General features: G+C 38.6%; 1 protein-coding gene across 9 annotated transcripts in view; it reads left to right on the top strand.

Moving 5' to 3' along the window:
* Positions 1-13696, top strand: part of DOCK7 (dedicator of cytokinesis 7) — a 243075-nt gene extending 229379 nt beyond the window's left edge. For all 9 annotated transcript variants that reach the window (XM_053575169.1, XM_053575171.1, XM_053575175.1 and 6 more), the window contains 4 exons: positions 253-396; positions 2273-2379; positions 10781-10948; positions 13242-13696. In XM_053575169.1, coding sequence (XP_053431144.1) covers positions 253-396; positions 2273-2379; positions 10781-10948; positions 13242-13284 — 462 coding nt within the window. In that variant the 3' untranslated portion in view covers positions 13285-13696. The remainder of the gene's footprint in view (positions 1-252; positions 397-2272; positions 2380-10780; positions 10949-13241) is intronic.
* The last annotated feature ends 88 nt before the right edge of the window (positions 13697-13784 follow it).

Here is a 13784-nt window from a genome sequence, read left to right as displayed (position 1 = left end):
AGCACGGCGTACCAGAGCTTTACCCATCTTTAAGTCGTTAATTTTTGATTTCTAAGTTCCTAATTTGCTCTCAGATTTTGCGTTAAAGGGTTTGGGTTTTTTTCCTTTTTGGGTTCCAAGTTTGGGATTTTATTGTTACGTAAAAGTTTATAATGGATCTCTACTTTTTTCCTAATTTTAATTGGTTATATATAAAGCTTATTAAATAGTTTTCAATCAGTGCACTCACTTGATAGATGATGTTTTACTCAGATCATCTTAACACCAATTGAAGTTGCAATTGAGGACATGCAGAAAAAGACACAGGAACTGGCGTTTGCAACACATCAGGATCCAGCAGACCCCAAAATGCTTCAAATGGTCCTCCAGGGATCTGTAGGCACAACGGTTAATCAGGTTCGTGGTTTCTTCTAGCACTATGTGATGTAAGATGTAAATAGGATTTGAAATAATTTCCTTATTGTATTTTACAAAGACCACAAGTAAGTGCTAAATCAAGTGAAAAGTACATGTGTTAGAAGTGTTTGCAAAAGACCCTGAAAATATAAGTGGAAGAAAATTGGTAAGCAAAAGTTTAGGCCAGGTGCAGTGGCTCATGCCTGTAACCCCAGCTCTCTAAAAGGCCAAGGGTGGGCAGGAGGTGGATTCCTTGAGCTCAGGAGTTCAAGACCAGCTTGAACAATAGCAAGACCCCCATCTCTACTAAAAATAGAAAGATTAGCCAGGTGTTATGGTGGGCACCTATAGTCCTAGCTACTGGGGAGGCTGAGGCAGGAGGATCACTTGAGCCCAAGAGTTGAGGTTGCCATGAGCTAGGCTGTCTGAAGAAAAAAAAAACAAAACCCCCAGCCCATGGTTTTCTACATATATATTCATAATGCATTTTATTAAGGAAGAATTAACTCTCTTAAAATAGCTTTTTCTTTAAAAATGTACATGGAAAGAGTATGATCTAAAAAAGAAGGACTCGTTTTCAACCTCTACTATCTTTTTAATTATTTATTTATTTATTTATTTATTTATTGCAGTTTTTTGTTTTTTTTTTTTTTTGGCCAAGGCTGGGTTTGAACCCACCACCTCTGGTATGTAGGGCCGGCTCCCTACTCCTTTGAGCCACAGGCGCGGCCCTCAGCCTCTACTATCTTAATTCCCCCTAACGTTATCTCTGCAGATCTCCTTCACAGTAAGTTGTGAGGATTAAATAATTGATTTTGAGAATTTTAATAATATATGAATATAAGGTATCATTTCTTTATTATATACAGGTCAGATTCCATCTCCATTATCCCCTTGTAGTTGATTCATTCAGGTTCTCTTGTTGATGATTTGGGCACGTCCCCAATCTTTATTTATTTATTTTTTTTTTGAGACACAGTCTCATTATGTCACCCTTGGTAGAGTGCTGTGGCGTCACAGCTCACAACAACCTTAAACTCTTGGGCTTAAGCGATTCTCCTGCCTCCGCCTCCCAAGTAGCTGGGACTACAGGCGCTTGCCACAACACCAGGCTATTTTTTGTTGCAGTTGTCATTGTTGTTCAGCTGGCGCAGGCTGGGTTTGAACCCGTCACCCTTGGTGTATATGGCTAGCGCCATAACACTGTGTTACAGTGCCGAGCCCATGGCCCCAATCTTAAGAACATTCCACAGCAAGGGGAAAATCCAGAAAGGCTTCAAATAAGATATCTGTGATATGGCTTAACTGTAACAGGTTTTAAATTAAAGGAGAAAAACCAGAAAGTGCCTTACCCAAATGTAATAATAGGAAGTTCATGTAATTGTAGTTGGCAAGAATATAAGAATATAGATTTGAAATTAGGAAAAAACTGAAACCCACCCGAAGAGGTGGGTTTTTTGTTTGTTTGTTCTTAAGACGGAGTCTCACTGAGTCTCACTCAGTCACCCTGGATAGAGTACCGTGGCACATCATAGCTCACAGCAACCTCAAAGTCTTGGGCTCAAGAGATCCTCTTGGCCTCCGCCTCCCAAGTAGCTGCCCGCCATAACACCTGCCTAGTTTTTCTATTTTTTAGTAGAGACCGGGGTCTCACTCTTTCTCAGCTGGTCTTAAACTCCTGAGGTCAGGCAATCCACCTGCCTCAGCCTCCCAGAGTGCTGGGATTACAGGCGTGAGCCACCACACCCAGCCTGATGAGTTTTAGTATAGTCATAGACATATATGTATCTCGGCACTAAGAAAAATCATAAATGCTATCTCTGTGATTTTAGAGAAGATAGAAACACACTTGTTATTTTATTTTCTTGTTTTACAGGGGCCTTTGGAAGTTGCCCAGGTTTTCTTATCTGAAATACCTAGTGACCCAAAGCTCTTCAGACATCATAATAAACTACGACTCTGCTTTAAAGATTTTACTAAAAGGTATTTAAGGCTTCCTATATAAACATCTTCAAATTGAGAACGTCCAACAGCATGGTAAGACAAGTCAAGTGAATAAACAAAGTCAAGTCAGTGAAGAGAAAGCCACATGGGGTGAAATGTGGAGGGCCTTACAGAACTGCTGAAAAGGGAAGCATATACAAATGGTTCACGATGAGAAATAATCTGTGTAGAATTTACTCCTTTAATAGTATATGCTGGCTCGACACCTGTGGCCCAAGTGGCTAAGGCACCAACCACATACACCTGAGCTGGCAGGTTCACATCCAGCCCGGGCCCGTCAAACAACAATGCCGGCTACAACCAAAAAATAGCCGGGCGTTGGGTGGGCGCCTGTAGTCCCACCTACTTGGGAGGTAGAGGCAGGAGAATCGCTCGAGCCCAGGAGTTGGAGGTTGCTGTGAGCTGTGATGTCACAGCACTCTACCCCGGGCGACATCTTGAGGCCCTGTCTCAAATAAATAAATAAATAAATTAGTATATGCTTACCTCCCCCTTGCCCTCACTCCGCAATACTCTCTAATGCCGTATTTTTAATTTTAAAGATTGGAAAAGCCAAGGCTCAGGAAATTTTACTAACCCGAAACTATTATTAGATGATTTAACTTGAAAGCTATTACCTACTGTGAACCTTCAATATTCAAGTTTCAGTTTCCCTTCCCCCTGGGAATTTTCAAGCAATAAACTTAGAAGCAAAACATTGTATTTATGTAACCTTATCATTTGTGTCCCTTTTCAGGTCACTTAATTCCTATGATCCTCAGTTTCCTAACCCACAAAGTAAGGATAGTAATATCCAGCTTCCCTGGGGAGGCTGTACAAACCAGGTTAGGCACATGGGTTCATCGGGAGTCACTGAGATGACTGCACCCCCAGTTGCAGTGACTTGCTGGGAGGACTCATAGCACTCAGCTTATAGTCACACTGGTGGCTATGTTTTATTACACTGAAAGAATACAAGGTCTCTTGATTCAGATTAAGTATTTAAAAAAAAAGTCAGCGAAGGGAAAAATGCATGGGGTGAAGCTGGGTGGAAAGTGGGGGCAGGCTTCAGAGTCTCCAGTAATGGACTCACACAGGACCTGCCTACCTCCTCTGGCAAAGAGCTGTGTAATGTCTTCCAGGGAGCCCAAAGAGACTCAGGGCAAAGGTTTATGGTGGGACCTGGTCCCATAACATCCTCTTCCTGACATGTTATCAAAATTCCAGACTCTCGGAAGGAAAGCAGATATTCAGGATAAACCATAGTGTTCATACCAACAGTTTAGGTACAGTTGATGAGGAACCTCCCCAAATCCAAATTTTCATACTCCAAGCAAGGGCCAACCTTGGTCTTTTAAGGATAGCAGTCTCAGGAGTCCAATTTTAAAACTCTTTTCTGTACCGATGGAAACATTTAATAGGCTAATACTTGGCACATAATGTAGAGATGTTCAGTTTTTAAAACAATAGGGAAAAATAGTCATCTATTAGCTTGATGCTTGATTTCTGCTTTACCGACACTGTGATTACAAAAAAGAGGGAATGAGAAGTTCAACTTGGTGACGTAAGGGAAGATTCCAGACATTTGATTTGAATCTTGGAAAATGAATATTAGTTTTCAGGCAGAAATGAGGGAGAAGGGTATACCAAGTTAGAAATGAACGACATTCGGGATCTGTTCCACAATAGGTATGTAGTCTAGTGAAGTTGGAACCATGAAATCTGAAAGACCAGTAGTTAAGAAAAAGACTAGTAAGGGGCGGTGCCTGTGGCTCAAAGGAGTAGGGCCTCAGCCCCATATGCCGGAGGTGGCGAGTTCAAACCCAGCCCTGGCCAAAAACTGCAAAAAAAAAAGACTAGTAAATTAGATTGGAGTCAGATTGAAGGGGTCTTGTGAACTGGTGAGTGAACTGTTAAGTGTCTTGATTGTCACCTTGTAAAGCACCATTAGAATCCTAGAACTGCGGCGCCTGTGGCTCAAAGCGGTAGGGCACCGGCCCCATATGCCGGAGGTGGCGGGTTCAAACATTTAATAATAGACATTCAGATACTTCTTTTCTTACTATTGTGAAATATCTCACCATGAGTTCAGTTCTCAGCACATGTCTTCTCTTTCCTTTGCATGTATTTACTGTAGGGTAATAAATGCCTGTACTCAGCAGGACTCAATAGGTGTGTCATTGTCTGCAGAGGAGCTTTCTTCCTTTTAAACTATGAAAAAGCTAAAAACAAAAAAATACTACATACGTGGGTCATTATGAAAGTTTTGAGATAGACAAAAATCAAAAAACATAAAATCCACATGGATGAAAACAAATGAAGCCTCCCAGCTTACTGATAAGCCAAGCAAGTTGAAACTTGCATCGGTGAATCAGGAAGGGCACTCTAATAGTGTTTCTTGGAAGTGAAATAATGGACCGTAACACAGTCTATCTCAAAACTTTAATGGTGACCCATGTAATATAAACCTTACAAAACAGGTAATAGCCAAAAAAAACCCAAACAGGTAATAGCCAATTCTGTATTTTTTATTTTGCCTGTTATTTCTCATTTTTTATACTAGTACACAGATGTTTATTTTACCATAGTTCAGTCATACGTATAATCTTAAATTCTCATTTTTCAATTAAAGCTCAAACTATTAACTTTGTTATACCATGTCCTCCATATACTATAATTTTCCATGTTCCTTTTGAGTTTGAGTGTGGTGTATTTTGTACCACAGTGGATATTTTTTCTTTTGTTGAATTAAAATTTCCATCATGAGGTTACCAAGGCAAAGTCCATGAACATTTTCATTGCTTCATAATGCATCACACAGTTCAGAATGTCCCTAAGTATAGTTGACACACAAACAATGCAGCAGTTAGGGGCACCAGCCCCCTGTGCAGTTGAAAATCCATTTATAACTTTTGACTCCCCAAAACTTAACTACTAGTAGCCTATTATTGACTGAAAATCCTGCCAACACAGACAATAACACATATTTTGTCTGTTTTATATATTACATACTGTATTCTTTACTAAGGTAAGCTAGAAAAAAGAAAATGGTTTTTAGGAAAATCATAGCTCAGTGAGTAGGGCGCCAGCCACATACACCAAGGCTGGCGGGTTTGAGCCCGGCCTGGGCCTGCTAAACAATGACAACTGCCACCAAAAAATAGCTGGGTGTTGTGGCGGGCGCCCATAGTCCCAGCTACTTGGGAGGCTGAGGCAAGAAAATCACTTAAGCCCAAGACTTGGGGGTTGCTGTGAGCTGTGATGCTACAGCACTCTACTGAGGGTGACATAGTGAGACTCTGTCTCAATTTTTAAAAAAATGAAAAAGAAAAGAAAATCATAAGGAAAAGAAAATGTATTTACTATTCATTACTTGATTCATTAACTGGAAGTGGATTATCGTAAAGGGCTTCATCCCCACCATCTTCCTGGTGAGTAGGATAAGGACGAAGAGCCTTGGTCTTGCTTTCACAGGGGTGGAATGATCCTTCCAAACTTTCATGGTGTTCTCTGTAGAGTTCTCTTCCATAGCGTTGGTAATCCTCTCCATAGTGCACCATGTATAAAGGTCCTTATGACCCCCTGAGCTACAGGGTGAATGAGATGTTGTGTTTGGGGAAAGTAGACCAACACACTCTACAGTGTCTCTGCCGTAGAACTCTTGGCGTTCTGGGTGGCCAGGGGCATTGTCCAAAATCAAAATGACTTTAAAAGGTAGTCCCTCACTGGCATGGTTCATCCTGACTTCAGGGACAAAGCATCAATGAAACCATCCCAGAGAAAGGATTCTTGTCCAGGCCTTCTTGGACAGCCAAAAGACTGGGAGCTGGTGTTTATCTTTTCCCTTTAAGGCTGGGGGTCTAGCTGCTTTATAGATAAGAGCAGTCCTGATCCTAAACCCAGTTGTATTTGTAGAAAACAGTAGAATTAGCCTACCCTTTCCTGCCTAAAGTCCTGGTGTTCACTTGCCTTTTTTACTCATAAGCGCCTTTTGTGGCTCCCCCGCCCAAGAATAGCATACTTTTATTGGCATTAAAAACTTGCTCAGGCAGATCTAACCCTTTTTTCTCAATAATTTTCTCAGTGGTGCCTGGGAATTCGTCTACTGCCTCTTGTGTTGCACGAAGTTCTTTCTGGTGCTCGATGTTGCAGAGTATAGACCTGCTTATTGAAATAAGTATAGAATAAAGGGGGCTACAAGCTCTTATGGTGGCAAGTAGCAAACTTCTTTATTCTACCTGGCTTATATAGCTAGTTCTGCACGTACACACTGTTAATCAATAATCACAATCAATTCATAGGTATATTGTAAAAACAAATTAACCTTTCCCTGGAGTCTGCTAACCTATTGATCAACTGATACCCATTCTTCTAAACTTTCTATTATATTTAAAAATAGTAATCTTGGAAAAACATGCTGTTAGCCATTTCCCCCCCTCCCCCGCAAACCAATGTCACAAGACCATTGTGGGGGAAAAGGTTGATTGTTCACCTGGCCGCTGGGCCCTTCACATCCGGAGGCAGTTAACACTATCTTGCTAGACACCGCCCGGTGATTCCTAAGACATGGCGATACTTGCCCGCCTCAGCCTCTGGGGACAGCTTCTGACCACAGGAATTTTACCTCCTCGGTGCTCAGGCTTAACGGCTTCAACAGATTTCTGCCTCGGTTTCTTCCTGGCTGTGTAAAGACTTTGTCCCTGCTCACTCTCAGAATGGTGGGCACAGAGGCATACAGGCTTTTCGCCTATACTCTTGGTTGGCCAAATCTACTTCTCCTGTTACCTTGAAAATTTTTTAAGCCAACCTTCTTTCTAAAATTTTCAAACCTTCTTTTGCTGACATTAAATTCTCCAGCTTTAGATCCTTCACTTTCTCTTTGCTTTAAGTTGTTCTATAATAAATGACTTTGCTCTTTCTTGAAACATATTAAATATACCTCTCTTTCCTCTTCTGTAGTTAACTTGTTGAAGTCTTTTGCCACTTTCTTGGGGAATTCTTTTCCTTACCAATTTCTAAGGGTGTTTATATTAGATAGATAGTTAGATTAATGCTTTATCATTTATAAGTATCATAAACATCCTCTGTGAATTTGGGGCTTTTTTCCCCTATAAACGGAAGTTCTTAAATTTAATGTAGTAAAATGACTTTCTCTATGACCAGTGATTTCAACGAAGGTTAAGCAAAAAGAGGAGAGAAAAAACAAATAACCTTCCCTTTTTAGAAAAAACTGCGTTCAGTTGATTTTGTTTATGGTTCAACATAGGGATCAGTTTGATATTTGTCCGTACTGATAACTGGTAATTATCTCAGCACCATATATTGAATATATATATATCCCATTTGGATATCGGGTTGACTCAGCACCACTGTTTTAACACCGCGCTTTCTTCACTGCCGTGCAGCAGCATCACATTATAAATTCAGAGCACGCGCGTCTGTGTGTCTGTTTCTGGGATCTTCTTCTCCCACGTTGCTGTTCATCCCCCCTTGAGCCAATATCACAGTGTCTTCATTAGCTATCTGATAGAGCGATTCCTTTCACCTTGTTTTGTTCGAGGACTATTTTTGGCCCTTTTTAATATAAATTTTAAATTTTTTAATCAGTTTGTCCCTCCTACCCCCAAATAAATAAATAGCCTGAATTAGTAGGTCTACTGGAAGAGAATTAACATCTTTATGACAGCTTTATTGACATCAATCCATGAATATGGTATATTTCTACATTTACTTAGAACTTGTATTTTATTTATTTATTTATTTATTTATTTTGAGACAGAGCCTCACATTGTTACCCTTGGTAGAGTGCCATGGCTTCATAGTTCACAGCAACCTCAAACTTGCACTCAAGCGATCCTCTTGCCTCAGCCTCCCAAGTAGCTAGGACTACAGGTGCCAACCACAACGCCCACCTATTTTTAGAGATGGGGTCTCACTCTGCTCAACCCTGTGAACTCAGGCAATCTACCCACCTCGCCCTTCCAAACTGCTAGGATTACAGGCGTAAGCCACTACACCCTGCCCTTACTTAGAACTTTTAAATGTCTTCTTAATTAATAGTATTTAAATTTTCTTTGTAGAAGAACTTGTATTTTTTTCTTCAGCTTATCCCTTAGTATCTAGTACTGTTAAGTGTTAATGGTATCTTTCAAAATTGTATTTTCTATTTGTTATTACACAGGAATGTAGTTGACTTTCATGTATTAATTTTAAATGAGAACTTTACCAAACTTATAAATTCTAATAATTTACCTTTATCTCCTGTTTCTTATCTTATAGTGATAATTAGGGCCTCTAGTATTATGTTGAACAAGAATAATTAAGGAGAGTATAATTTTCTTATTCCTGATCTAAAAGAAAAGTTTTCACCATTCAGTGTAATGTTAGTTGCAGGTTTTTATATAGATTTTTAATTAGGTTAAGGGAGTTCCCACCTGTTTGTAGTTATTCACGTTTTAAACTTTTGCTATCAAATCGCTATTTTTGCATCTCTTTTAATCTTTAATAGGGTAAGTTACATTTATTAATTTCACAACCCAACCTTTTGTTTATTCCAGGGATAAACAACTTGGTAATGGGGTTGTACGTGTGTGTGTGTGTGTGTGTGTGTGTGTGTGTGTGTGTGTGTGTGTGTGTGTGTGTGTGTGTGTGTGTTAACACATGGGTAGTACAGTTTCCTATTACAGTTGCCTCTCAGGGTCCATGAGGAATTGGCTCCAGGACCTCCTGGCATACCAAAATCCATAAAATGGCACAGTATTTGCATATAACCTATGCATATATTCCCATATGTTTTAAATCATCTCTAGATTACTTATAATACCTGAAACAATGTGGTAATAGTAATGCAATGTGGTAAAAGTAACAATGCATAGTAATGCAAAATAACAAGGAAATAACAAGGAAAAAAGTCTGTACATGTTAAGTTTAAGAACATTTTTTTTTTTCTGAATATTTTCAATCCATGGCTGATTCAATCCATGGATGCAGAACTCACTTTATGGAGGGACAGCTGTATTTTGTTTGGGAGTTTTGAACTGATCTTTATTGGTAAGACTGTAATTTTTTCTTATAGTCCCCATTAGGTTTTGAAAATGAATTGGAACTTCTCTCAGGAATATTTTCCCTATGTTCATTTTTTATGTACTCTGGAATAGTTAAGTTAGGTTATTTTTTCCTAGAATGTTTAGTAGAATTCTAGTATTTTCTTTGCTGATAGATTAGTAACTTAATTGATTCAATTTATTTGATGATTCTAGGATTAGTCACATTTTTTCTTGATTGGGTCTGTGTTACTAAATTATATTTGTCTAGAAAAGTATCATTTCAGATTTTTGGCATTAAATTATATGAGTACATAATGTCTTCTATGCCTTTTTAAACTTTAATTGTACTTGACTTTTCATTCCATTTTAAATTTCTAGTAGGGAATATTCTCTCATTTATTTGTGATAGAGCTTAGTAATTTTTTTTTTTTTTTTTAGTTTTTTCAAAGAACCACCATTTGCAATTTTTGATACTCTTATATTTTAAAATTTTATTTCCTTCTTTATACTTTGAGTTTATTCTTTTTAAGTTGCTTGCCTCTTCAATTTTAAATCTTCTAATAAAAGCATTTATGGCTTTGCATTCTCTACTAAGCATTACTTTAGTTGCATTCCACAAATATTAATATGTATATATTGTTTAACATGCTTTCTTCCTTTGTGGGATCCAGATATTTTTCTTAAATATTTGGATAAGTTAGATAAAGGATTGTCATCAAGATCTACTCATTAAGAAATATTGGGTGGTGCCTGTGGCTCAAGGAGTAGGGCGCCGGTCTCATATGGTGGAGGTGGCGGGTTCAAACCCAGCCCTGGCCAAAAAAAAAAAAAAGAAATATTTATTCAGACAGAGGCACAGTAGTGTGCCTGGTACCATTGATACCACATGAATGAGTCTGAGTACATTCCCAAAGAACTTCTACGCTAGTGGTAATGTGAAAAAAGCCTTCAGATTCAACAGTAAAAACGTATAATTTGCAATTTAACAAAAAGTGGGGTAAACATTTATTAGATTTTAAAGGAACTGAACTGATCAACTGTTCCTTTCCTTAAACCTAAAATAGGAGGAGTATTTAACATTTTACTGAAAAACTGAATGTCCTCATCGTGGTAGACAGACAGACACACACACACAGTAGGACCTCTGTAAATTGACCACCATGGAGCTGTAACAAGCTGGTCAACATACAGAGGTGGTCAACATAAGGAACTAGGAACTAGGCCTGCTTTACTGATACACACACGTGGTGCATGTCTAGTCCATGAAAATTAGGTCAACTGAAGGCAAGGTGGTCAGCTATGGAAGTTGCACTGTATTTATGTTATTTATGTATATAACATGCTGTTTTTCCTAGGTGTGAAGACGCCTTAAGAAAAAATAAGAGCTTAATTGGACCAGATCAAAAGGAGTATCAAAGAGAACTGGAGAGAAACTATCATCGCCTTAAAGAAGCCCTACAGCCCCTGATAAACCGAAAGATCCCTCAGTTATATAAGGCGGTATTGCCTGTTACCTGCCACAGGTATGCCTATCTGTACAGGTTTTAAATGGTGTTTCCTCTGGAACCTGCACATTCGACCCGTATAAACCTTTTTACTGGTTGAGTAGCCCTTATCTGAAATGTTCAGGACTGGAAGTGATTCAGATTTGAGATTTGTTTGGATTTTGGAATATTCACATTTTACTTGCTGGTTGAGCATCCTTAGTCTGCAAATCTGAAATTCCTCCTATAAGCATTTTCTTTGAGCATCATTTCAATGTTCAAAACATTTCTGATTTTGAACCATTTGGGATTTCATTTCCCAATGGGCGATACTCAACCCATGTTACTCTTACATTAATTACAATTATCTGCAAGATAAAAGGATGAAATTTGAGAATCAAAGTTATGCTAAGGACTCACATAATCAGGACACCTAAGTTTGGCCTCCTAAAGCTATTCCTTTTAAAGTCCTGTCACACTTTCTGGTACTTTAGTTGGAGAATCTATTAGAAACCGGGCATTTGTTTCCCTGAGCCCTGACAAAAATAGGATACACTATGTTCTAGATGTGTATTAAAGCAAGTAATTCAATCAAGTATCAAAAAGGCTTCAGTATTTTTCTCTACTTTTTAAGTGTTGACAAATTAGAAATGGAAATTACTTGATATTCTCTACAACTGAATCCTAGTTCTACTCGAGCAGGTAATTTAATTTTTAGATCTCTCCTCTGTATAATGAAGAGATTAAAGAGATTAATCTCTTGAAGAGATTAAATCACGTTACAGATGTAAACTTCTTAGGACAGTGCCAGACATTTTACTTTTATCACCTGAATTCTGGAAGGGTCACAATAACTGCTAAAAGTAAACTCCCTTGTTTACATTTTGAAATCAAATTTACATACAGCTGTTATGTGGCACTGATACTTTGCCGCCCTTTTCTTTGAAATAATAACTATAAGACAGTAAAACTATTACATTGTAATTACTTGATAAATTAATAATTCGGAGGTGATTGAAGGTGCTTACATGAATGCAGGTTCATGGTATGCTGTGCTGCAAAAGAAAATTGAACTGCTTATTCACTCACCTAGGAATTGGTCCCTGTACTTAAGTAGTCTAAAATTTTTCTACTTTTAGGCCAGTGGGGGAAAAAATCACTTATTCACACATACATTCAGAAAATATCTGCTAAGTGTCTGCTTTACATCAGGGTATAAATCATGTGAATCTTCCACAATCTGCAGGAACTGAGGCTGGACCAAAAGGCCTGTTTTTAGAGCCTTTCTCTGACAAAACATTTTACTTCTACCATCTTTTACTGATACGAGATCCCAATTAAGGAGTTTCTTCTCAGAATTCTGAGTAGGAAACAACATAGAACTTCCCAACACTTTGGTTTCCTTTCAGTCTTTTTGGATTTTTTTCCTTCTTTGTTGTCTCCACTCCCCTCCAACAGTGTCGTACCTACCAGGTCGGGGGTCCCAGAAGGCGAGGGTCCTGGGCCCCTGGGGCAGGCAGTCCTAGTCTGAGCTCCTGCAGGTCTCTCCACTACTGTGTGGGAAGGACATGTGCTTCCCATCGGAAGAAAACCATATCCTGAGTTTTGCCTTCCTTTGACCACTCCTCCAAGCTTTAGTTCTTAATATATTTGCAGGCAATTTGAGGGGGATTCAGAAAACACTTTTTCTGGTTGAACAATATCTAGCTTTCGAGACTGGTGTTTTCCTGCAAAGCAGACTTGAGGTTCAGAGCTGACTGTGATCTCTTTGTACTTGCCCTATCCTTTCCTTGAAATGTTAAGCTTTATGACCTAACCGGAATTACAGGAACAATAAGCAAAACAAATTTAAGAGGCATTTCAAGAATATCATCCCCTGAATATCCATCTTATAACCCACATAAAAGACTCCTAGGGTTCTGATATAAAAATGGCCTGAGACAGAGTTTGAGAACCGCTGATTCAAGACTTTAAAAATTTAGTATTTAAAAAAACATTGTCTTTTGCCATTAATAATCCCAAGTCTTTTCCTGAAATCTCTCCCCTTGTCTTTTAAGTCCTAGCCTTATTTATCACTTATTCACTTGCCCCCTGGTGCTACAGGATCAAAGGCCGTGGCAAAGTGGTTAATATGCTTCTAATCTAGAGAGAAATGTGTAAACCAGTGTGTGTGTACGGAGGGGAGGCAGAGCACACAGGGCGAGCATCTCACTTGGAAGTTAGAACTGGTGGCAAAACTTGTGAGATAACTGGCAGGAAAACCACATAAAACATTTTAAAGGCATAGGCAAAAATTATTTTCTTACAACTATATCCTCTCATTTTTCCCCAGAGATTCCTTCAGCCGAATGAGTCTTCGCAAAATGGATCTCTAAGATGAATGCAGTTGTTTTACTCATTTGAAAAGAGCCATGTATTCAACCAGGAGTGTAAAGTTAAGATCTGTTGAAAAATAAGACAAATGGAATTCTGGAAATTATGTCGACTGACTCGTAGAAGGCGGCAGTGGCTATAACAGTATCCAGTGTAGATTGTTAGTTTGAGAATCATGGCCGTGGTTTCTAATTTTCTGGTAACATACTGTTATCTTTTTTTTAAAAGACATTTTAATGATTCAGAGGTACACCATACATTTACCATTATTTATACCGTAGCTAATGTTAAAATTATTTACATTGTTTGTATTTTTTAATTTATATTAGCACTTATAGATTGATTTTGGACCCATTTTAAATGTAGTAATGCTTATTTGAAAGGTACTATTAAATATGTGAATGTTTACACTAATTTACTGCGTCAGTCTTAAAATTGTTCTTTACTGACCGAGGCAGAGAGTAAGTTAAGGGTTGATTGGAAATCTAGTTCCAAAACTAGC

The sequence above is a fragment of the Nycticebus coucang genome, chromosome 22, assembly GCF_027406575.1.
Source record: "Nycticebus coucang isolate mNycCou1 chromosome 22, mNycCou1.pri, whole genome shotgun sequence".
NCBI classification, from domain to species: domain Eukaryota; kingdom Metazoa; phylum Chordata; class Mammalia; order Primates; family Lorisidae; genus Nycticebus; species Nycticebus coucang.
The sequence above is the reverse complement of the archived record's forward strand: the minus strand, read 5'-3'. Positions and strand labels throughout refer to the sequence as shown.